Source organism: Atractosteus spatula, chromosome 23, assembly GCF_055471065.1.
Source record: "Atractosteus spatula isolate fAtrSpa1 chromosome 23, fAtrSpa1.hap1, whole genome shotgun sequence".
In the NCBI taxonomy this organism is placed as follows: Eukaryota; Metazoa; Chordata; class Actinopteri; order Semionotiformes; family Lepisosteidae; genus Atractosteus; species Atractosteus spatula.
This window is the reverse complement of record NC_142728.1, coordinates 13,162,811-13,186,233: the sequence shown is the minus strand read 5'-3', so window position 1 is coordinate 13,186,233 and position 23,423 is coordinate 13,162,811. Positions and strand designations below refer to the sequence as shown.

Here is a 23,423-nt window from a genome sequence, read left to right as displayed (position 1 = left end):
TGCCAGGAAGATGAATATTCATCGGACTCCCATCCTGTACTATTTAATCATATCCTCTGTACAGCCCATGAGCCCATGAGGTGGACCCTGGCCAATCTACTGAGTCAAAGAAGATAGATCATTCCAGTATCAGCTTCTACTGCATCAACTGATTTCCCCCCTCTGATTCTGTGGCAGAATTGGTACCCATTTCACACAGGTTAGCATTCTGTCTTTCTGATGCACTGCCTATCTGAAATGCCATTACCTGTTGTTAGTTTAGCAAATCTGCAGAGAGAGCAGAGATGTGCTTTGAAAATATTTACACGGCGAGACGTATAATCTACTTGGAGATTCCCACCTCTCCTCTTTGTGGCTACTGTCTCCCAGGTGGGTGGGCACCATTTGTGTGTGTGTGTGTGTGTGTGTGTGTGATTGCAGTTTCTCAGCCTATGCAGGAGGAAACAGAGTGGTCACTAGCAGACATGTCCAAACCAAAACCCCCCGCAGTCGCTGTGCTTGTAAACAGGCTGCACAACACAGCGAGAGGCCTTAAGAGGAAAGGCCCTCTTTTGCTGTGCCAGAGCACCTCATCCCACACGGTAGAGTCTGTGTCAGCTTGTTTTTCCCGCTGGGTGCTGGCGAAGTTCACACTGGACAAAGTAAAGACTCAAACCCAATGGTTTCCCTCCGGCTGTTTCCAATGGACCTATGGAGCACAAAACTCCTACTGATGTATTAGCTACTTTATGCGTGGAGCTTGTGGAGCCTTTTTAAACACTTAACCTTGAGCACTCATTTTTAAGCACTTAACCTTCGTCCATCTGAGCTCGGAGCAGAGCTGAGCCTGTGTTTTTCTTCACTGAACTGCACCGATTCAGTGACACATGATAAATGAGGCCGGTGTAGACTTCCAGTGTGTTGTGGCCACCCTCTAAGGTTTGTCTTTAGTCTGTAGGAGGTTCCTGGTTTTGGTTAAGGGTGGGGAGCTGAGAGAACAGCTGTTAGCACTTCTTAGGAGCCACGAAGAGCCTTTTCCGATAGCACGCAGGTTTAACACGGCAGAGGGTGTTGCCTTAAGAACTAAAATTCTCCATTAATTCGTGTCTCTAAAGGCATAAAAAGAGTCAATACCAGGTTGAGCCTTTGAAGCAGCACTATACAGGCTTAATTCTAGCTCTTTCAAAATGCATGCTTTTCAGATTACATTACTGTCCAATGTGCAGTAGTAGTTCAGTTACAAACATACAAATGCAAGATGTTTCTGCAATGCAGAATCTTTTACAGCTTGCCTTAGAAGAAAAAGACCTAATATTTCAAAACAGCAGGCATTTATTTTTCACTTTTTAAGCCTGGACGGTTGGGGAAAAGTTAAAATCCCATTAGGTCTTATTCAGGAATTTTAGACGTGATCACCATAAGGTATTATTAACTTGTATGGGAAAATATGAACTTATATTTTCTCAACTCTTTGTCAGTGACGTGTCACGGTCTTCAGTTATGTTTTTCTGTTTCAGATTACTTTCCTGAGTGGCACTTAAAGGGTTAAAAGCCCTGAGTACTTCAAGAGACTATCCTGCCCCCACAATGTACAACAATCAAAGGCACCCGTTTCCTTTGAGTCTCTGCCATGTCTATAGTCCACTATAATCAAATATGATGTTTACAAAAGATTTCATGTGTGTCAGCTTCAGCGTACATGTCCAAAAACAACTTAGTCTCTTTCTTTGTAGGAAATTTGACTTTTCCAGAAAATTGTTATCAGTAATGTTTGGGGATATTAGAATCAGTGATGCATCTAGATTTAGATTATACTCCTCACATTTCTGCCAGGTATGTAGGTTGATAGTAGCATCTATCATCTACTGTAGTATGTTCTCACTTCAGAGTGCATGTTCCGTCTGTAACAGCAGAGGGCGTCAGATCCCCGTTTTGCAGCACAGACGTACACATGCAAAGGGATCCAAGCAAGGCCTGAATCCACAGGATTTTACATCGTAGTACAAGGAAGACTTAAAAAAGAGCACAGCAAACCTCAATTTCGTGGGCGCCGTTTTGTCTTCAGCAAATCCCTCTATTTATCCAGGATAACTTCATTACAGTTCATAGTTTTGTTTTCATCATTCCAGGTATATAATACATTTTAATAATAATAATTGCTTACACTTAAATAGCGCTTTTCTGGACACTCCACTCAAAGTTTTTTACAAGTAATGGGGATCCCCTCCACCACCACCAGTGAGCAGCCCCACCTGGATGATGCGACGGCAGCCAGAGTGCGCCAGTCTGCTCCCCACACACCAGCTCTCAGTAGGGAGGAGAACAAAGTGATGAAGCCAGTTCAGAGATGGGGATTATTAGGAGGCCATGACTGGTAAAGGTCAGGGAGAAATTTGGCCAGGACGCTGGGGTAACATCCCTACTCTTTTCGAGAAACACCCTGGGATTTTTAATGACCACAGAGAGTCAGGACCTCGGTTTTACGTCTCATCCGAAGGATGGCGCCTTCTTACAGTATAGTGTCCCCATCACTATACTGGGGCATTAGGACCCACATGGACTGCAGGGTGAGCGCCCCCTCCTGGCCCCACTAACACCTCTTCCAGCAGCAGCCTCAGCTTTTCCCAGGTGGTCTCCCATCCAGGTACTGGCCAGGCTCACACCTGCTGAGCTCCAGTGGGGCTGCCGGTGGTGAGTTGCAGGGTGATCTGCCACAAAATGTACTTCAAATGTGAAAACAAACCAGCCTTTGAGTTTTTAATTACATTATATTTGGGTCGGAATGCTTCAGGGCAGCATGGTGGTGCGACAATTAGCGCTGCTGCCTCTTGCATCCTGGGTCTGATCCTCTAACTTGTGTCCTTCCTCCACCAGGAACAGGACGTTTTCTGAGGACGAATCGGCTACTTTACTGTTCACATTAGCAGATTCCGTAGCAGAAAATATAGAAAAAAATAAGTGGGGGGAATTGTTAAAACGCAAACGAGATATTTTTGTGTTATTAATCTTTAAATGTGCTGTTTTGAATCGCTAGACTTTTTTTTAGGAACGGCAAGGTAAATCTAATGAAAGTCAGTGGAATTGGAATGCTTCTCAATTCAAATGCCAATCTCATTGAAATGCCTTTTCACAATAGAGTCTACTACCAAGAACTGCGATGCAAATGTGTGCCGTAGACTTCTGGTTCTTATAAAGCTTTGAGGGGCCTTTATCTTAACTTTACCTTAGTCTACTACCTATTCACAGCTGCAGCCCTGAAACATTGAGTGACCTTGTCAAACTGGGGAGATAGACTGGTTCTAGCTCATGAAAAACAACCCAGTCGCTCAGGTATTATTGATGCCCAAAAGAAGTCTTCAGCGGTTTGGAATCGATTAAGCCCAAAAGAAGATATCCCAGCATCACAGGTGCTACTTCTCACTCTTTTCTAAATAGAGGTGGCACTCTTTGCCAGTGCGTTGCCATTACGTCTAAAACTCCATCTGAAATAATACACGGTGACCCCCCAAAAACTATCAGTTGGAAAGTAAACACAGAGACTGGACAGGAAGTCTGTTAATCTGTAACCTAATACCAAGGAAGGAAGGACTCTGGAACAACCTTTCAGAGCTTTCACCAATCATATTCATCATACAGCCCGGCACAGACTCATTAAGGCCACATTGGTGCACTTAACTAAACATCTTTTTCATAAAATAAATGCTTCCAGGTTACTTACAAGCCAGGTCGTGGAAGCATCTGATGTCAATTAGCCTGGTGATATTGGACCCTTCCAGTGTACCATAGCAACAAACAGGAAGTACACTCCAATTCAAATGTATGCTGTCCTTTACTTTTCTAAGCATTATTAAATAATTGCTTCCTGATGCTCTACTTTACCCAGAGTATTAATTCCGAATAAATATACATTTTCGTTCAGTTACGATGTTTGTGGGGAAGCTGAGTGTGAAGCAGAAAAGAAAGGTTCTTTTTTTGTGTCAGATTTAAAGTTTTGGACCAGGAGAAAAGGATGATGTTGCTCTGGAGTTCTTAGAAAGGATTGTTGCTGAACAAGGAAGGGCCTGCGTGACAATGTTTATTTTATCACCACATTACATTAAAAAAAAAATCAGAAATCTCATTGACTAGAAAATCAGGGAATAGATGCTTAGCATTTTCAAGGTTGGGAATAAATGAAACAAAAACAGCGTAGCAGGAAATAAAAGCTGTAAAACACATGCTTTTGCCTGAAATAATGCTGTTGTTGTTTTAAGAGATTCATTCATGAAATGTTTTTGGGAAGCAGATAAGAGAGCATCTGGGTTTCTTTCTGCTTTCGAACGCTGCCGAAATGATCCGGCACATGTTGACATGAAAACATTTCAGGGTGTTCGCTGCCAAGCTCACCCCACGGATGTTCTTACTCAGCGTTGTGTGTCGCATGTGTTGCATCTGGGATTCTTAAGATGGATATTCCGTTGAGGTGAATGGAATGTTCTCTAGCATTTGTTTGCATCCATTTCTGCAGGCTGGGTACCGAACATGAAAGTAGTTATATCCATACGCCCCCTAGTGGCGCCAGATAACACAGACAATACAAACACAATACAAACACAGACGCACACAAAGCTTAAATACGCGCTTTACGTTCTCATTCTCATACTCTGGGTTCTGAGTGGGGTCAAATCTGTCTGGAGTAAAATCCAATACATGTCGAGGTGCTGAACAAGGAACCGGCATCAATTTGAATGAGTAAATTAGCAATTGATGAGTAAGTTTAAAATGCTAGAAAATGCTAAAATGCTGGAGAGGATGCATTAGGTTAATTCAGAAGAGTTTTCACTTGCTGATGTGCAAAGCCTAACATTACTCAATGCATTACATTTTACATTTCACAGTACAGCATGTCCCGTTAATTAGCCTGTTCGGGAATAAGGTGCATTTTCCTTTTTCATCGCAACTCCAAAAGTTTGCATTTTATGTCATTGACATTGTTTTAGATAGTTCAGGTGGGTAGCTGCGTCAGCATGCGCAGGCTGCAAAGGAACAAAATAATACGTTTATTCCATGCTGAAAAGAGAGTTTCTCTCTGGGGTCCACATGGTTTTCATAAGGAAAACACAAGTGTTCTGGATTCCTCACAGATGATCGCAGGCCGCAATTATGGTGTCATTTCTGTTTTCAAAGGATTGATCCGCTAATTGTGTCTTAAAGGATACGAGGACACGAATATCATAAATGAAGCGTCTGCTCTGAAGAATTAAAAACGTACACATTCGCCTTTATGCGAATTCCAAAAAGTAGTCAAACCTTATTTGATGTTTAAAGGAAACGACTGCACCCTACCTTTCTGGCAATGTATCGAATGACTGAACTAATCCTATTTCTATGACAAGACAAAGACGTTTTTAATAGAGCTCTTCTGGCGACTTTGGCCTCTTAATCCTACAATCATAAAATTGAAACTTTAAAAAGTATTACATGGGGCCCAGTGTCCTGTACTTTAATTCTCTTAACCCTTTATGTGCAAAACATTTCAGTCCAATCCAGTTATATATATATATATTTTAAAAATGGCTTAGCTTTGTTCAGTGTAAAGGTCTCATGCATGTGTGCAGTTTGTATGATGGTCCTTCTCTCAGTACACAGACATGAAATGAAATGAAAGTCTTAAAATAACACTTGTTCAGTATGCTTTTTGTGACAATGCTATCTTTTATTCCTCCTGTGTTTCTTGTCAACATTGATCACAAGATCGGAAGACATTTTTCATGAATGAATGAAGGCACGGTGGCAGTTTTTGAGTCCTGAATTCAATTCCAGTTTGTTTTTTTTGCTCCTTTTTTTATGTGGGGTTTTCTCATTTTGCAGCAGTTTCTTCGAACGTGCTGAAGAATTACTTGCTAGATTAATAGGTGCTTTTAAATTGCCCGTGTTCTGGGCATCCTATCCACAGGGTAGTCTTGCTTTGTGTACTGTGTACGTCCTGATTGCTGTAATCTTTACCAAGAACAAACAGCTTTCACAAAGGGATGAATGGGTATATGTGTGATGTTCTGTATGTACAGCATGTACTGTAAGTAAAATTAGATGTATGAAGACCTTGCACTTTCAAAGTAACACATGATCTGGGAAATTCGGTGGAATAAAAGTGTTTAACATAGAGCCTTAGTTTTGTAAAAAGGGAAGCATATTTACAGCAACGTGGTGTACATGTTAGCATTACACACTTGTTTATACAGTTTTACCCATCAACAATGTCTGTCTGAACGGCTCGTGCATTGCAAGAGCTGGGCGGTTGTCCATGGGTCTTTTCCAAAACAAGAACATAAAAAAGTCACAACAGTAGCACAATATATTGAGATGCTTCCTAAATGCAGTTGGTTTGTAACAAATCTAAGAAAAAGAAATTCAACTTAGCTTTTTGGAAAACATTCTTGGAAAATAAATACAATAATGGATATCTAAGTGAGGTTTGTGTATTAGAGAAATGATTGTGGTGGGCAATTTTATATCCGATGCACATACAGTCATAGATTTGCAAATGGTTTTCAATACCGTTGTTTGGATTTTTTTTATAAAGGCGCACTTAAACAGAGGTTCTGTTTGAATGGATATTCATAATCTTTCTATGAAGTAGAAATTACATAAATTTCAAATGCAAATTTCCACTTTATTTTGACAAAAGGGGTATATTTGCGTCAAGGAATGACAATGGCATAGTTTTAAGCCCTGAGTTGCAGCTTAGAGACAACAACCATTTTTTGGCATCTTGGAAAGACTGAAGGCATTCTTTTTAGTTCTTGGAGAAAATGAAATAGGCTTTGCAGTCATTATTACAACAACAACAACAACAACAACAACAAAAAAAAGGATTGTCAAACATTCGTGAGCTGTTTTATCAAATTAAACATGATCAGATTAGTTCAGTATTCAGCTATAGATTAGAGAAAAAAAATAAATTCTAAGCTTAAATTCCTGTATAGGCTAGATGGATTTTTTTGTTAAGAAAAATACCAGATCTGACACTTTAATTAAGCGGTATGGTTACTCTTCTTCAATTTGGTATTCGGGTCTCGCAAACAATTTTGTTTTATAAAAGACATGGACTTTTGGTCACTTAATGAACACACTGAATGGAGTCAATCATATTTAGAGTTTATAAATATTGTAATAACCTACAAACTAATTATTTGCAAAAAATAGATACGGAAAACAATTTCCTCCTGAATAACAATAACACCACCAGCAAACATCCTATCATTTACTGCAATGCACGCCATATTAACCATAAACAGTCTGACTAAGAACGTACTGTATACACTGCATATTTACAGAAATGCAATATATTACACAGCAATAAAAATGAGTCACACTACAGTCACTACAACACTACTGTTCGCGGTGTTTTGCTTCCTGCTCATAGGAAAAGGAAAGTCGCAGTAGAGTAGAAGCGTATCTGTTGTATTAACAAAGAAACGACAGAGGGAGCTAGAAAATTAAAAATCTGGCTTCGTAGAATCCCAAACCTTGTTTCGGGGCAGACGAATTTTTATTTATTGTGATTGTAGTGGGTGTTGTTATCAACAACGATAATTTTAACAATAATAAATGTTTATTATTTAATTTCCCGCAAACAACGGCTCCCCTTTGCTTCATCTTCTTCGTCGAATCATAGCACTTGTTATTTTTTTATAAAAAGATTTGATCACAAAAGTTGCATATACGAGATATTCACCTCATTTTAAAACAAACAAAAGGAGTTCATTCTATTTGCTGGCACGTAGTAATTCATTCCTGCGACGTTTAAAATTACACGGTTTTAACATGCACATACCATGAGGGGGAAAAAATGCGTTAAATGATTATGATCCGAATTACACGAAAATAAACATAACTCTAAGGAAAAGCGTACGACTCCTGGTACTGTAGGTACCCTGTAAATATAGGATATAATCTGAACAACGTAATTCAGTATCGCTGGGCTCAAGATCTTTCTGGGGTTAGAAAGTAATTTATAAAACGGTAGGCTTGGATGACACTGGTACATGTGCAGCCCTCCAAAATTAAGCTAACGTTTCTATTTGAAGGCTGTGTTCCCCAACTTTCACCACACTTACTGTACATACACGCCACCGGCCCAAGCACATGAATATTACCCGCAAAAAGTATCTTCATGTTTCATCAGAGTTTGCCGTGGATTTTGGAGAGAGGCCAAGTCACCGTATCCTGGCAGGAGTTGATAACAGCGAAACATGAATCTCTCAGGGGGTTCACGTTTTTTTTTTAAGTCAGTCAGAGCATGGAAAATCTTGACTCGTTCCAAATAACTGGTGCGCATTTGGATTCTAAAGGGAAAAATATTTGGATTTGTTCTCGCCTTCTCACCTGGGAGTGGCAGTATAAACAAGTTCACAACACAAGACGTTCACTTCATTAAAGGTACGGTTACCTATATAATGTATCACCTTAGACCCCAGTTAAAAGTGTTGCAGTTAATGCAGCTAATGAAATAATTAGATCAAATGTAACTGAGAATGTGGGTGGAATTCCTGCAGGAATTGTGTTTGACTCCATGATTTAAAGGTATACGAGGGGTGACACGACAGAGCCCTGGTGCCCTGGGTTCAATTCCTGGGGTGCTATCTGTGTGGAGTCTGCATGTTCTCTTTGCATTCACATGGGTTTTCTGTGGGTGCTCAGATTTCCTCCTAATTTAAAGACAAACTGGTAGGTTAATTGCCTTCTGGAAAAATGGTGGCCAATGTCAGTGCCCTGCCATGAACTGGCATCCCATCTAGGGTATTCTGGGTGGCCTTGTTGCTTGCTGGGATAGGCTCTTGCTCACCCATGACCCTGTACTGGTGTTTTTTTTTGGGGGGGGGGGAGGGTTGTTGAGAATTGAGAAAACATTTAAAAGAATCTTCAAACAAGGTGTACCGTATTTCTCACTAGTCAATGCATTTTAGTCAATTAAGCCAAGGAATTCTAGCATTGTAATTAGGTTTGACACTGTCTTGCCTGAACAGGACTCCCTGGCCTCTATATACAGTATGTCTAAAGTTGTCAAAAATAGGAAATGACTTACTTCTGAAACAGCCTGCGTGCAATCTGGGAAGGCTGTTTTCACTGAATTTCTATTCATTCAAAAGGTCATCTGAATCACTGAATGAAGCAGTCTGTGTCCACAACAAAATTATTAAATACCCCCCTCCTCCCCAAAACAGAAAGTCCTGTTTAGATTCCAGGTACATTAATCATTCTCACTTTTGGAATACGTTTGCAATTTGGTTTGATAATGCATGCGTGTTTATTGCATGGTTTCCTGTTTCTTCAGTCATTTATTTGATTGTTTGAAATGGGATTATTTGTATCTGCTTCTCGTAAAAAGAAGAGAAGAGTACACTTTAATCACCGAAGTCTTTTCTCTAATCTCACAGTCCAACTCAAATCTAAGATCTTTTGGGGATCTTTAAATTAATGAAATTCGGGAAAACTTGGTGGCCACTTCGAATAACCCTCTTTTGGACCAATACAAGTTGCAGTCTATCAGTTATACGTAATATGCAACAAGCTGAAAATTGCAATTAAGGAGCCATTTCAACCAGCTCCATCACTGCTACATCAAGCCTGCCGATGATCAGAGAAATAATGAAGGTGCAGATTGTATCTAAGTGTTGGAACTGAGCAGATTGGAAAAGATACAGGCAGAGTAGTCTTACTATATAAAACAGAGGTCCTCACTCCTGACCCTGGAGGGTGAGTGTGTCTATATGATTTCAATCTAATGATCTGAAACACCATGTTATTGGATTAATTGGACTGATTCACCAGCTTCTCTCCAGGTGCTGGTGCTTTCAAGAGACCCTAGTACACATGCACACGCAGCAGTCCTGAGACAGTGGGTCACAGTGAGCCTACAAACTCCTCAAAGGAAGCACACCGGGCCAGAATCGAACCTTAGACCCAAGACCTGTAAGGCAGCAACATCACTGTGCCACTGTCAGGTGCACAGTAACTAATTAAACACATTGAAACGTTGTAAGGTACAGCAAATTATAAGGTTCTGAAGTCATGCATTTATCTCCTGTGGAATAACGAGAAGAAAGTGAATATGTATTAGTCCTATAGGTCATAAGAAATTAAACATGGGTAATTCATAAACTTGGAATATGGATATTCTGGTTCTAGAGGGCTGGTTTGTCTAAATGTTCAGTCCCTCTGGGCTCCTAATGTCCTGATTCCACTCATTATTTGCTTAATTGGAGCATTTAAACCAGCTCTTAAACCGTTTGGCGTTTGTGCTACTCCATATTTATTTTTTTCTCATTATACACCTATGTCTCCTACTTGTTAATGGGTTCACGTTGCGTTAAATGAGTTGTGTAATGTGTTATTATACCTGCCTGCAAAGGCAAATTTCCCATCTGAAACAATAAAGTAAATTGAAGAGACCCAGAAACCACACAGATGCATTTCCCCCCGATTAAGGGAATCCTTGTTCTATATGAATGGCGTGAAGAAGGCAAACTTTTGCGAAGTTCTTTTTTTTTCTATTTCCTGTTCATACTAATTACTTATCCCTCTTTTTAGTCAACAAGTGCCACTATTTGCAGCGGACCATTTAGAGATAAGGGGAGGGGCTTTCAATTGGTATCTCCGGGGTCGAAAGTATTTGGAGCTTCGTCTCCCAATGCTAACGCACGACACCGTCTGGATCACCAGTAATTCTTTTTGTGCTGTTAATCTCCCAGTCGGTTCCGCCCAGGAAGTAACCTGAAATATAGATTGATGGTGCCTAGTTGTACCGTGTGCGCTTTTTAAAGTTTCTGCTGCAGTGGACAGCATGTCGTTTTTGATTCTCTCTAGAATGAATGGTAAGTGCCTCGGTTTTCGCTCGCTGTTCAGGTTGGCTTTTCAGTTCTGTTATTCATGTGAAGCTCCAAGTAACCAACGAAACCATGAACCTTTTTTATTGCAGTGTCCAGCCTGCTGTCGGTATGTGCTATAGTACTGCTGTGTGTAAGATTGTCCCTGGAAACCGAGAAGAGCACCACGCAAGCAAGTAAGTGCAACTTTTGAGATGCGTTTGTTAGTTGATTGAAGTTCATTAACGTCTGTGCGCTTGATGTTCTTCCTTGTGGTTTCAAGAGCGTTCTTGCATCTTTTCTAGCGCGTAATTGACGTTCCGCCCAAGTAACTGTCTTGTGTGCGGCGGACATTCGAGGAGCTTCTAATGCAGACCTCGCTCAGCTCATCAGTTTATGTTAGAAATGGGGAAACAGAACCCTCAGCGATCAGAAGCGATAGGTTTTTTGCTTTTGGAAAGTCGAAAAGCAACTTTTCCGTAAATCGCTAGACCTCTAAATCAATAAACACAAACACGACAGGTCTTTTCGTGCGCGTCAGAACCGGATTACGAGAAATGATTGGAATGCGGCAGTCTCTCCCTTGAAGCCCCTTGTTCAACAGTCCAGTTCTGACTAAAAGCTTGGCTTTTAGTCGGAAATCTGGGAAACTGCAGTTGAAGTAACTTTAGACACCGTTTCGTTACAAGGTTAAGTGACGCACAAGCTAGCTTTTGTCCTGGGTTGTAAAATATTTCTGCACTTGAACTCTTTAGTCTCGTAAGGGAGCCAGCTGGGAGAAAAAGGGGTCTCGGTCTCGTTTATCTACCGTAATAACTTTTATTTATGAAGCTCCTTTCCAAACCCAAGGACGCTGTATATGATGATGAAGAAAAAGAGAAAAATGAAATGAAAACTGGGGACCAGATTTCACTGTATAATTCTCCAATGAGCCATATCCAAGAGGTGCAAAAATGTGCATTTAAGTTCTCGACGGGTTAATGAAAATCCTCGTCTGCACCCTTTACCGTATCGTTTGTCGTTCAATAAGAGCTCCAGATTACCTGGTAGTAACCCATTTTCCTTCAGAACAGACTAACCTGATAGCCTGTCCAAGCCAAAGTTGGCATATATAAGCCTACCTGGGTCTCCAGTCCCTAAGGAGGCAGAAGATTTGCGGAAGTGGACAATTATATTAACTGCAAAGGAACAAGTAATAGGTTTATTCCATGCTGAAAATAAGAAGAAAGAGAACACAACGTTTCGGCTGTGGAGCCTTCTTCAGGTGTCGCATGCTGACGCAGCTACCCACCTGAATTATATTAACTGTCTTCTTGGCACCTAAATTGCCACACTCCAGGTTGATTGTGAAGCTCCAGTACAAAAAGGAAAAAAAATACTATTAGTATTGACCTAGTTATAGCCATTTTTGGCTTAAAAGATTTCCAAATAATAACCATGGGATATTCAAATCGGGTCAGACTACTCTACCTTCTTTGAAGATGAAGTATCGAATGTAGTAGCCTAGGGCACCAGATATTGTATTATAAGGTCCTAAAGAAGGAAACAATGAACTGTCTCAGTTCCATGGGTTGCTTAAAACTGATACTGTATAAACCACAGATTAACATAAATGCTTTTACTGAGATTTTTATCACATTTTGAGGTGGGAGTTGCTGCATTTTTCCCAGAATCTTGAACAGATGTACAGTGTGCCTTTTCTGTTTTTGGCATTCTGCTAAAAGGGGAAATTGCTATGCTTACCTGGAACATGAATGTGTTGGGGGGGGGGTAAGATTTATGTAATATGCAATACAGTTGCTTTAATCTGTTAATGGATTAAAAATGAAGGAGCTTGGAAGATCAAACTGCATTATTTGAACTCTTTACAGTTAAGAGAGCAGTATGATGTTGCTGCAGTTATAAAGTCTTCACTGGTTTGATGGTGTTGGGTAAGAAGTTAAAATGCCAGATTTGTTTCTGTAAAGGGTTACAAGAGTAATGAATTTCACCGTTTTGTTCCTACAACGTCATACGTCCACCCTCAAAATGTCAATTTTATTCTTGTAAAGTGATTTCGACTCAAGTATCCTCAAGGAACTTGACTTATAAAGTACAGGGAATAAATGATGTATGAATGCAAAATTTAAATATAATTAATCTAGTTGGATTATGAATTTAAAGCTATTAAAATATTTGAAGGTAAGACTTAAAATTCTCAACAAAGGCTGCATCTTTAATATGGTCAAGAATTTATGATCTTTGTTTATTGGGTCATGTGATATTATAGGTATATACAGTAAGTTTAAGAAGTAGGCTACAAAGGAACAGGTAAAGGTTTATTCCATGCTGAAAAGAGTCTCAACGTTTTGGCTATGAAGCCTTCTTCAGATGTGTACAAATACTTAAATTTTATTTAGGTTTTAAAAAATGAGATTACTTGAATCCCCAGTCTAGAAAAGTTTGAAGCTTCAGAAGTCAAGATCTCTGTGATTTTCAGGATGAAAACTCAGCCTGATGACTCAAGTTTTTCCTTGGAGTTGGGCAGGTTTAGAGCTGTTGATTTTGACCTTGCTGAGCTGTTCACTGAAGGATAGTCAGCCTGATGTAACACTTTTCTGCCTCAATGGAAAATGCCTCTGCTTTGAACTGCGGGGGCTCAGGATTCAATTCCAGACCTGAGATACTGTCTGTGTGGAGTTCGTATGTTCCCATTGTGTTTATGTGGGATTCCCCTCAACAGTCCAAAGATGTACTAGTAGGTTAAGTGGATCCTGGGAAAACTGGCCCGGGTTTGCGTGTGTACTTGTCTGTCTGCCCTGTGATGGATTGCTGTATCCTGCCTTGCACCTGTTGCTTGCTGGGATAGGCTCAGTCTCCCCTGCAACTCTAAATTGGTCGAAGTGAGTAGAAGATGGAGCTTCTGGACCCCATGAAATGAAGTGAGGGAGAAGGGGGTGTGTGGGCCGACCCCCAGTCACTTTTGAAGGTATTTGGGAGACTGTCCCTGCAATAGCCCAAGGACGCTGTACATAGTGATAAAGTACATTAAAAAGTGGAGGGGAGGGGGGAGAAGGTTCATGCAGATCTACAGTAGGCCCTAGTAAAGAGATGAGTTTGGGTTTGACAAGTGTCATAGGAGTTTGGGGAAGGGCATGCCATAGCAAAGGAGCAGCAACGGGCAAAATGTGGTCATCAAAAGTTCAAGATTTAGTCCTGGGTACAGTAGGCAAATGACCAGTCTCAACTGACCAGAGCCTACGAGAGAGTTCACACATGAAGGGAGACGTATGGTGGAGCTAGATTTAAAGCCTTAAAAGGCTTAAGTAACATCTTATATTGAGTAGGTGACTTAATAGGCAACCAATATAGTGACTTCAGTGTAGGAGTGATATGCTGCCAAGGTCTTGTGTGAGTTAGAAGCTTAGCTGTAGGGTTTTGGGCATATTGTAACTTGCTGAGGAGTTTTGGGGGAGCCCGTAGAGCAGACACCTGTCGGGTTTTTGTTCCAGCCAAGTTGTCATTCAGTTACTCCGTTGAATTTGTAATTGACTTAATAACGGGCTTAATTTGAACAGCGTGACTGTTTTCAGGTTTTAAACCTACAGGAGGTAGACTCTTAACTATTGCATTCCCTAGTTAAAATCCAATCCCAAGCTCTTGAGTCGGGGGGGGAAGAAATAAAATACCTGAAAACGTCTCAATCAAGCAGCTTATTAATTCCATTAGGGTTTTAATTGGGGTAATTAAGTTCAGCTTGAGTGAAAACCAGCAGGTGTGTGTGCCTCCAGGGCTGGGAGCTCCTGCTTAGTAAAGAGTTGCAGAAATCAAGTCTTGATGTTATAAATGCATTAATTCAGCACTCTGCACTGGACACTGATGGAAATTGCCTGCTTTAGGCAATTTTTTAAAGTCTTCCCCTGCAAGAGACTGATAGCCAGTGTAGAATTTTCAGCACAGGAGAAACATGTTCAGGTTTTTTTTTCCACAGTAGTAATGGAAAATGTGGTCCTTAACGGTTTCTACAGTACCCCTGCAATATGGTTTAAAGCTCATTTCACTTAGATGGTGTATTGTTCGCAAAGTCTTCCCTTGCTTCACCTGTTTGAGTTGTCCAACAGCTAAATATCAGAGTTGCAGGGCTCTCCAAGAATTGGGTCTGCAAATTCCCAAGTTCTCTTTGAAATCAATACGATGTCTTTTGGACAGAGACCCCTCTACGAATGTGCATGTACTTTAATACCTTCTTAAATACTGCACATTGTGACTTTGCATCACTATGACCCACTTGCTGTTTTTATCTATTTATTTTTTTCTTGGCAGTATTTTTGTGTTGTGTCAGGAAACGTATATTAGTGAGATTAGTATGTATAGTTGCGAAATGACCAGCTTTATTTTTTTTCATTCCGTGCATACGTTTGATCCTATTTGAACAAAAAAAAATATTTTGCTTTCAGCCCAGTGATTAAGCAACCCTAAATATTGGGGGGGGAACGCTACATTTCATAGCATAAAAAATCAGCTTGGTTGCATATCCCTTTGAGTCTGTAACTCAATGAGCTCACCTCTTTGTGTAATCATTTGGGTGGCATGGGATTAAGTCCAGATTTCAAACCTTATTTGTCATGGTTACACCGATAGCTGAGCTCGCACAATTTTCGTGCAATAAAGGAACCAAGACTTTTCTCAGTAGGCATCACCTCCGAGAACTCTGTAGTCTCAGGTTTATCATTCCATATTGAACTCTTCTGCCTCGAGTATAGGTCAGCCTGTCAAGATACAAGCTCCATGAGGTCTGTGGCCAATATCATTTTTACATCCCACAGCAGCTGAAGTTGCACTTGTCCAGCAGCATTGATGAATCTGCAAAAGAGACCATATTGGAATATTTCCTTTTTAGTATTGCAATTACAAGGGCTCTTCTGCTTTTCTTTTAACCACACATGGGTCACAACCAAGAATTAGGGATGTTGGTCACCAAGCAACAGTCACAGTGAGTTCACTATTGTCCCAAGTGAATAAGCCTGCATGATTTGATATTTTAGACTTGGCACTGTTTGTTGATGGGTCTTGTGGGACCATTTTTTTTGAATAGTTAGAATGTGTAACCACTACATAAACTCTCTACAGTTCATATTTTAAGTACTCTTGCTTGAAATTGGTTTGCACTTAAAATACAGTATGCTGTATGTTTCAGTACCTCTCTTGTATAGTTTCAGAGCTCGGAGAGGCAACCGAGATATTTCAGGATTTGTTCTCTTTTCTTACAAAACATATTTATAGAATTTAGATCTCCATAGAATCCTTCTGGAAATTCTTTGTTCCTTTTGTAATTGAGTGTTGGAACATCTGGGTTTTAGGTTGGCGTGTCAAGGACATTTACTTGCTAATAGTTTAAGTGGGCTGTGGAAGTTTTGGCAGTGTTTAACAGCTGTCTGCAAAGTCAATCAAATCTCTTAACCAAAACAAGTCAATGAAATTGGATTTACAGTATGTTCTGCTTTTTTTTTAAACTGTCAGAACTCCAAATAACTGCTAATACATTATTTTTCCTTTGCCTTGCAGTATCCTCGTGTTCTTTGTGAAATGAATTTATTTGACATGAGGGTTAAATATCAGGAAAGCTTTTCTTCTGCATGACCAACTTGCTTTGTCTTAAAGCCGTTGCACATGGCTAACATCTAAATTAAAATTACTGGTACACTCTTCCTTAATTTTCACTTATTTTGAGAGGGAACAGGGAAGCTTAGTGCCCCCTTAAAGCAATCTCATAAAAGAAGAAAGTGTCTAGCATAGCGTGACTTTTTGAGTTGAAAATGGTTCCTGCAGCTTTTTTATGAGAATATGAAACTTTTGCCAGTGTAAACTTTCTTCCAGTAGTTAGGTGTTTAGGAGCTTAATTGCCAGATTGCATTAAGTAGTACTCCATGCTTGACGCAAGGCTTGATCTTACAGGTTCCTATTTAACATCAGCCTCCCTCCCCACACATATCCGTAAGATCTCTCAAGTATCTTTGGGAACTTCAGTTGCAGCTTTACTATGTTTGGGTTCAGAATGTAATGTGGCTTGATACAAAAAAAATATATGTCCCTCTGTGCTTTTGTCAAAGTCTGTATGGTTCTGGGGAGGAACAAAAATCTTCCTGTGGATTATCCCTAGAGAGGTTGCCAATATAAATTTTTTTTTTCTCCTGCAGTATTGCCATGCACCCTGTAAATCCTTCATTTTATGCACTAGATGCGTTAAAACTGGTTCTACCTTGTAAAGGAATGGTGATGTTGCCTTCATCTTGCTTGGGTTTGTCCTTTTCTGTGCAATACTAAAAGAATGCTGCAGCTGTTGGTAATAAGCTTCGTGTGAGATGTTTTCTTCAGTGTTGGGAAAATAATTTGTCATCCTCTTAAAACAAGGTGTTTTGAACTCTTTCATGCATGTAATATAGATTCATACAGGCACAGGATGCATGTCGCAGAATTTGCAATGAGACCCCAATTTATTTTCTCCTGTGAAGGACAGAGCTCAAGGACGTTCAGGGTAATAGACAATTCTCTCTTCATCCGCCACTGGAATGCCCTGTTGCTGCATTCTGGAGTTTTCTAAGAGTTTTTTGTTTAACAGGTGTCGTACAGAAGTCCCACTCTGACGTTATTGGCTGGAAAAGTATTCAGGCTTCACAAATATGCTTGTAATATTTAATGGGTCTCTTTCCCCCCAAGACTTAAGTCTTTTTTTTTTTTAAATTGTATGCACATGTACCCCCAATAACTTCACTGGAATTTCCTAGAAGCTGGTGGTAGCTAGATGAATGGGACACTGATTTCGCATTGTCAGATTTGGGCTTCATTTGCAGCAGTAACGTTTCTTAGCTGGAGTCTCCTGTTTGAGTGTCAGGTGTACTTATTGCGCTCATTAAAGTGATCCATTCAAAATGACTCATGGGCCTTTTTTTGGCAGAATACGGTGTCATCCCATGCACTCACTTATTCTTTTGTTTTGCATAAATTTTTCCTGCAGTGAGCTGAAAATTCAAATGTAGGAGCACAAGACCTGAAATATCAATTCTGTCAGCTTTCTTCAGAATCTGACAAGCAGTCCAGATGATTAAACCATCCGGAAGTATATCGTTAATTACAGCTTTTCTGATCTTGTTGACGGCGCTAGTTACTAGTTCAAATAAGAAAATACTCAAGTGTTTTGAATGCCAGAGATGGTGGGTTTTGCATCCTTCTGTCTGTTAGATAAGGTAGTGTTGATGATCAATTAATATTGAAATCGCAAGGAGTTGTGAAGTGATTGAACGCATGTAGTCCTTTGTCGGTCTAAAGTTTTCACAAATCATCCGTTCTTCCAAATAACTTTATCCGTAGCGTGTTTAACTGTGATTCATCTGAGAAATGTTCTAGCAAGACTGCTTTCCATTGTTTATATGCGAGTGTGTAGTGCCAGTTTTTCTTAGCTTTCTACTAAATCGGTGATCTGAGAGAATTCAAATGAGAGCTTGGTCTGCTTCACATCAATGTGGTTCTATCTTCCTAATCTTTCTGTCCCCCTTGTAAAGAAATATTTAAAAAGGCCTTAAAACCTTGCAGCCCTTCCAGTCCACATTGTCAAGTTCCGCTCTGACAAGCTCCTTGATCTTCAATTATACAGATTTGATGTAGCTGTTTATATGCTGGTAATATTGAAGCTCCAAAATAGTCGTTGATTTGGAAAGGCTAGCTAGACGGGTATCTACTCTTACAGGAAAACATGGTTTTCCTATTCATACTACTTATGACATCAATGAAGTCTGTTTTTTTCTAGCCAGCTTATGTAGCCTTGACAACTTGCCCAGAAAAAGAATTGGTAGATCCCTTGAACTCCCTCATAGTTCCTTGAGGAACATACTGTCTTGCAAAAGACAGGTCTTCCGTTTTGTTCCACAGCTGTTTTTTTTTAGGGCTCATGTTCATGGTCTGTTCAAAGACCTTATTTAAAAAAAAGGTTAAGGCTGGGTACAGGGAGGTCAAATGCATCCTAGAAGGGAGTTGATATGGTCTGCTTGAAAGGTCATTCAGACATTTCCTGCTGGTTCAGTTTTTGGAGGGTTTGCACAGAAGACCTGATGCTACTATTTTCATTCTAAAACAATGTAAATGCAATTAGCAGCAGGGAATATTCTGCTTGGCAGGTAAGAACTGGACAAAACAAAGACGGGCTCTTTTGCAATTTCAACAAGTATACACTTGAAGTGCCGCACGGTGCGTCCTTGTTACTTGTTCTAAAAATGTGTGCATGAGAAAACGCAGCTCATAACCTAACTCAGCGGATAGATGACCACCAGTGCTATTGGCTTGTTGGTTTTATCAGCTGAATGTAAATATTGGTTTGGCTACATTGCATCTGTAAGCATATCCACCACTCAATCCAAGGTTGATATTCCGTGCATAGGTGCCCATTCCTTCTGTTGGCAGACCAGGGCTTCCAAACTCCTTTCTTTAATGTGTGACCTAATTTATGAAGGTGTTTACTCCCCCGCACCACCAACCAGCATTGTGGAACATGGCCAAGAAACCAAATTTTAATTGTTTGGAACTGCAGACTTTTTCCTGGCCTCAATTCAGGAAAAGCATCCAACGAGAGCTACGCTGCTTGGAATTCAGAGCACTGCACTGGTTTGTTCTTTTAGCACTGGAGCTGCTGAGATCAATGCTCCAGAATATAGGGTCAAGCGTGAATCATGTAACTGTTTCCCCAACGGATAACTCCCAATTGGAGCATAACGGGGGTAGTGTGGCTGCTGAGCAGCCTGGGTTGAATCCTCTGTTTTTGACAAGTAGCTTCAATTTGCCAGGATCATGAAAACCAGTAGCAACCACTCCAGTCAGCACTTCTTCTCTTGTAAACCGTGTTTGCTGAATGAGTGACAGTTAGGCATATTGGAAGAGTTTTTGTGCTCGGTTTTGTTTTTGTTCATCCTGTGCCGTACAGAAATTGTAGCTTTATAGCCAAGTCATAAACCAGTTGTAGTTCGGACCTTTTAATCCGAAGGACGGCACCTGATACAATCATATTGGTGGTCACTGCTGGGGGGGGTTGCACATTCTGGTGTAGAAGGAAGGGTGCCACCTACTGGTCCATCTTAGAGCTCTCCTGTCCTGTTATTAACTAGGCCCGGCCTTGCTTAGTTTCTGTAAGCAACACTTGTTGTTGAAATGGACTTGTTCCAGATTTAACTATGCTGTCCTTCATGATGTTTGGAGCAGGATGGAAGTTTGACAAAGCAAAGTACTGATTTGGTGATGGGGTTTATAGGTTTTGAACATTCACCTTGCCTTTGTTCTACTTTTTAGTTTAGTAGACCGTGTAAATCCTCAGAGAATGGAAATTGTTTATGGGGGGGGGGGTACTATCTCATTACTTCTGAATAGGAAGATTGTGTAATTCTAAGAATCCCCTGTGAATCAAAAGGAAAGACTGTGTTTTACGTAGATTGTTTTTCATTTTGATGGTCTAGGAATGATGATCGGTCCTCTTGGGTTTGTTTCTCTGGTTAATGAGCTGTAACTAGGTCTGAATGATTTAGGGAAAAACCGTGGGCTCGTCAGGACTTCAGAAGGCATTACTGTGTGGTTTCTTACTGAGGGGGTAAAGCAGTGAATTGTTGAGGGAAAGTGGAAATGCGTCATAGGTACGCCAAGTCTGTGTATATACGTATACTTCTTTCCATGTAACAAGTGACTCCAGGTTTAACCTCAGCTCTTTCAAGTCTGGCATTCTGGTGATGTGGCGCATGTTGTCATATGGACATACAATATGCTCACATAACAGAAGGCTGCAGCTTCTGACAGCACAACTATGGCTGACTGAAAAGTAAAGGGAATTGGACCAAATGATTCCCTTTGGGTTTTCGGGTGATGATTTTCCACTTCTGGGGGAAAAATAGGCCTAGTTATTAAAAGTACTTTAGATAAGCTCAGATCATCTTGTTTTCCCTTAGTTGTCAGTTGTAACTTACTGAAATTTCTCATGTACTTTTTGTTGCAGTAAATCCCTGCTGCTCCTATCCATGCCAAAACAAAGGGGTGTGCGTAAGATTCGGCTTGGACAAATATGAATGTGATTGCACTCGGACTGGCTACTACGGTGTGAACTGCACAATTCGTGAGTATTTTACTGGTTTATTCTAAAAATGGTTGCTGTTCTTATTGCATGCTTCCTTAATACACGCGGATGCCATCTTGTTGTTTTTCAATTTCCTTTCCTTCCCTCCATTCATTTCCAAGAGCTGAAAGAATCTCAACCATTTCCTTTGCACCAGTTGTGGTTTGACTACCTTCCGAGTTTGTAATATCCAAGGTTGCACCTGTTTGTGAAAGATCTGTGCTATTTACAACTAAAGATGTTCTAAAGATAAATGATCAAGGGATCATTTTGTGCCTGACATTATCTAGGTAGTCGACTTAATGTTTAAATGATGCCCCACTTTAAATTGGAGTTATAAATTCGGCAAAAGTTGAGGTAAACCGTTTTTACCTTTATGTGAATGAAGAAAAAAATACTACAGACTGCACCTTGGAGGTGTCCAGGATTCATTATTCGTGGCACAAAATGTGCTTCTTGCGTTTCAGGAGCTGAATTTTGGCCAGCGTCCACCTCAGTTCTAGAGTCTGTTTTACAGTTGCAGTTTCGCATGAAACTGCATCACGGCAAACTCCTTCTGGATTCTGGCACCTTCTTTCACTCTGCTTCAGTGATTAGCATGCCCTGCAGTAAGGAAAAGGGCAACAACATGGTCAGTGAGCTTGTAAAGGCCTCTTGGCCTGTTTCTCCACACTACTCCTAGTTCCATTGGTGTTTTTTACAATACAAAAAAAAAAGAACATCGTGCTGCCGCTAATTTTGGTAGTTGTGGTTAACTTTTGTCTCCGTTCCATCCCACTCTGCTCTTCGTTTATCTAAAACCCTGGACACCTCCAATTTTACATTCAAACTGTCTACATGTTTGCTTGCACATTGTCTACTGTTTGTTTGTATATTGTCTTGATGCACTGTTTGCACTTTGTTTTGTTTTTTACACTTGTTTTACAATCGAGAGACTTTCTGTAAGTAAGAATTCCATTGTACCAGTACCGGTTACATATGGCAATAAAGTTCAAGTTCAACCCTGTCCGTCAGACAGTCTCGAATATTCGTAGGTGTCGACGCCCTATTGCACTTCACGGTCCCACCAGGCCAAGAGCCCAGTTTTGATTTTGTGGACTTTTTTTTGAGGGAGAATTTTAAATTCCTCACAGGCTTTGGGGGGGGGGTTAAATCTGAAAACCAGCATCTGGCAGTGGTATAAAAGCTGATTTGTAATGGTCTTCTATTATTGGTGCTGGGAGAAAAGCTTTAAAATTACTTGGAAGTATCTCAACTTAAGGTGCCAAGAAACCAAGTCTTAATTGCCAAGCTCAAGAGGTTGGAATGCAAGACCACACCTCTGGATGTGATTATAAACTGTCAGATGCAAGAATCATTGACTAGTCAGATAATTGCCCGCATCGCTCTGACTCATCTGTCCACCTTTTTCTCAGTCACTTCAATTTTGTGATCTTCAAAGTTCGACATGGTCATGAACAAGTGAGTCTAAATCAAATGGATGGTAGTTGGTGGTGTTTACTGGTAGGTCTCTCCTTGATGTAAAGTTGAATAAATCTTAAAACTATTTGAATGGGATTTACAATGGGCCGAACACTACTGTTAATGTCGGGGGGGGGGGGGGGAAAATGCTAATTCATAGATTTTTGCAGAGAGCTTTCAGATAACCCCTGCCCCCAAAAAGTATAACTGGCAGTGGGAGTTCTCCCCATAAGCCAAAGTGCCCACTTCTCTTAAGAAAACCAAGGTTTGTGAAGGCATTTGAACCCAACTCTACTTTTATTTAATAAGCAGCATCTCCATTATTTGCTTTGGCAGCCAAATCTCAAAACCCAACTCTTCGCCAGTATCCAAGAACAACTTTTAATTGAGAGAGACTTCTGAATTGTTCTGGTGAATGCAGAGTTTGGTCTGGCTTGCTTTAAACGGCGGTGGTACTTCTGGGGTGATTCCTTGATTGAAATACCCAGTAAAGAGCTGCGAGGAAGAAATAAGTAGCTCGCAAAAATAAACTCTAAAGCTACTTTTGAACACAACCCTGAGCACTTCATTCATGTTGCTTTCCTACCAAGACAATTACCTCTTAAATGGGCTGAACATGTTTTCCATTCACTTTCCTGTATGACTTTCGGTGAGGTTCTTTTTGTATTTTTAACTTGACTACCGGCAAAGTGCCCCTCTTATTCCCAGAAGCAAGGTTACACAACTCAGGCTTAAGCAATAAGAAAGATATTTGACCAAAAAAAAACAAATCGGACCTCCGCAGCCTCTGTTAATGATCTGATTATGGATGTCATGGGCTGTGGCTTGATAAAGACAATCGGCTTGGAAAATACAGCAGATTGTCTGCTTTGTTTTATTGTAGTACTTTTTTATAACATCACTTTATTAACCCTCTACAATTTCTTGCATTAGGAATTCATCTTTTTGCATACCCCAGCTTGCTCTCCGTGAGAGACACAAACAGGGAGAGAAGCTGGGGGTCAGAGCGCAGG

The 23,423-nt window shown here is 40.4% G+C and overlaps 1 protein-coding gene across 1 annotated transcript in view; it reads left to right on the top strand.

Annotated features, from left to right (window-relative positions):
• Positions 1-10,619: 10,619 nt before the first annotated feature.
• The window catches only part of ptgs1 (prostaglandin-endoperoxide synthase 1), a 30,542-nt gene continuing 17,738 nt past the window's right edge, over positions 10,620-23,423 (top strand). The window contains exons 1-3 of the mRNA XM_088940506.1: positions 10,620-10,835; positions 10,940-11,023; positions 20,833-20,949. Of these exons, the coding sequence (XP_088796632.1) occupies positions 10,805-10,835; positions 10,940-11,023; positions 20,833-20,949 (232 nt within the window). The 5' untranslated portion in view covers positions 10,620-10,804. The remainder of the gene's footprint in view (positions 10,836-10,939; positions 11,024-20,832; positions 20,950-23,423) is intronic.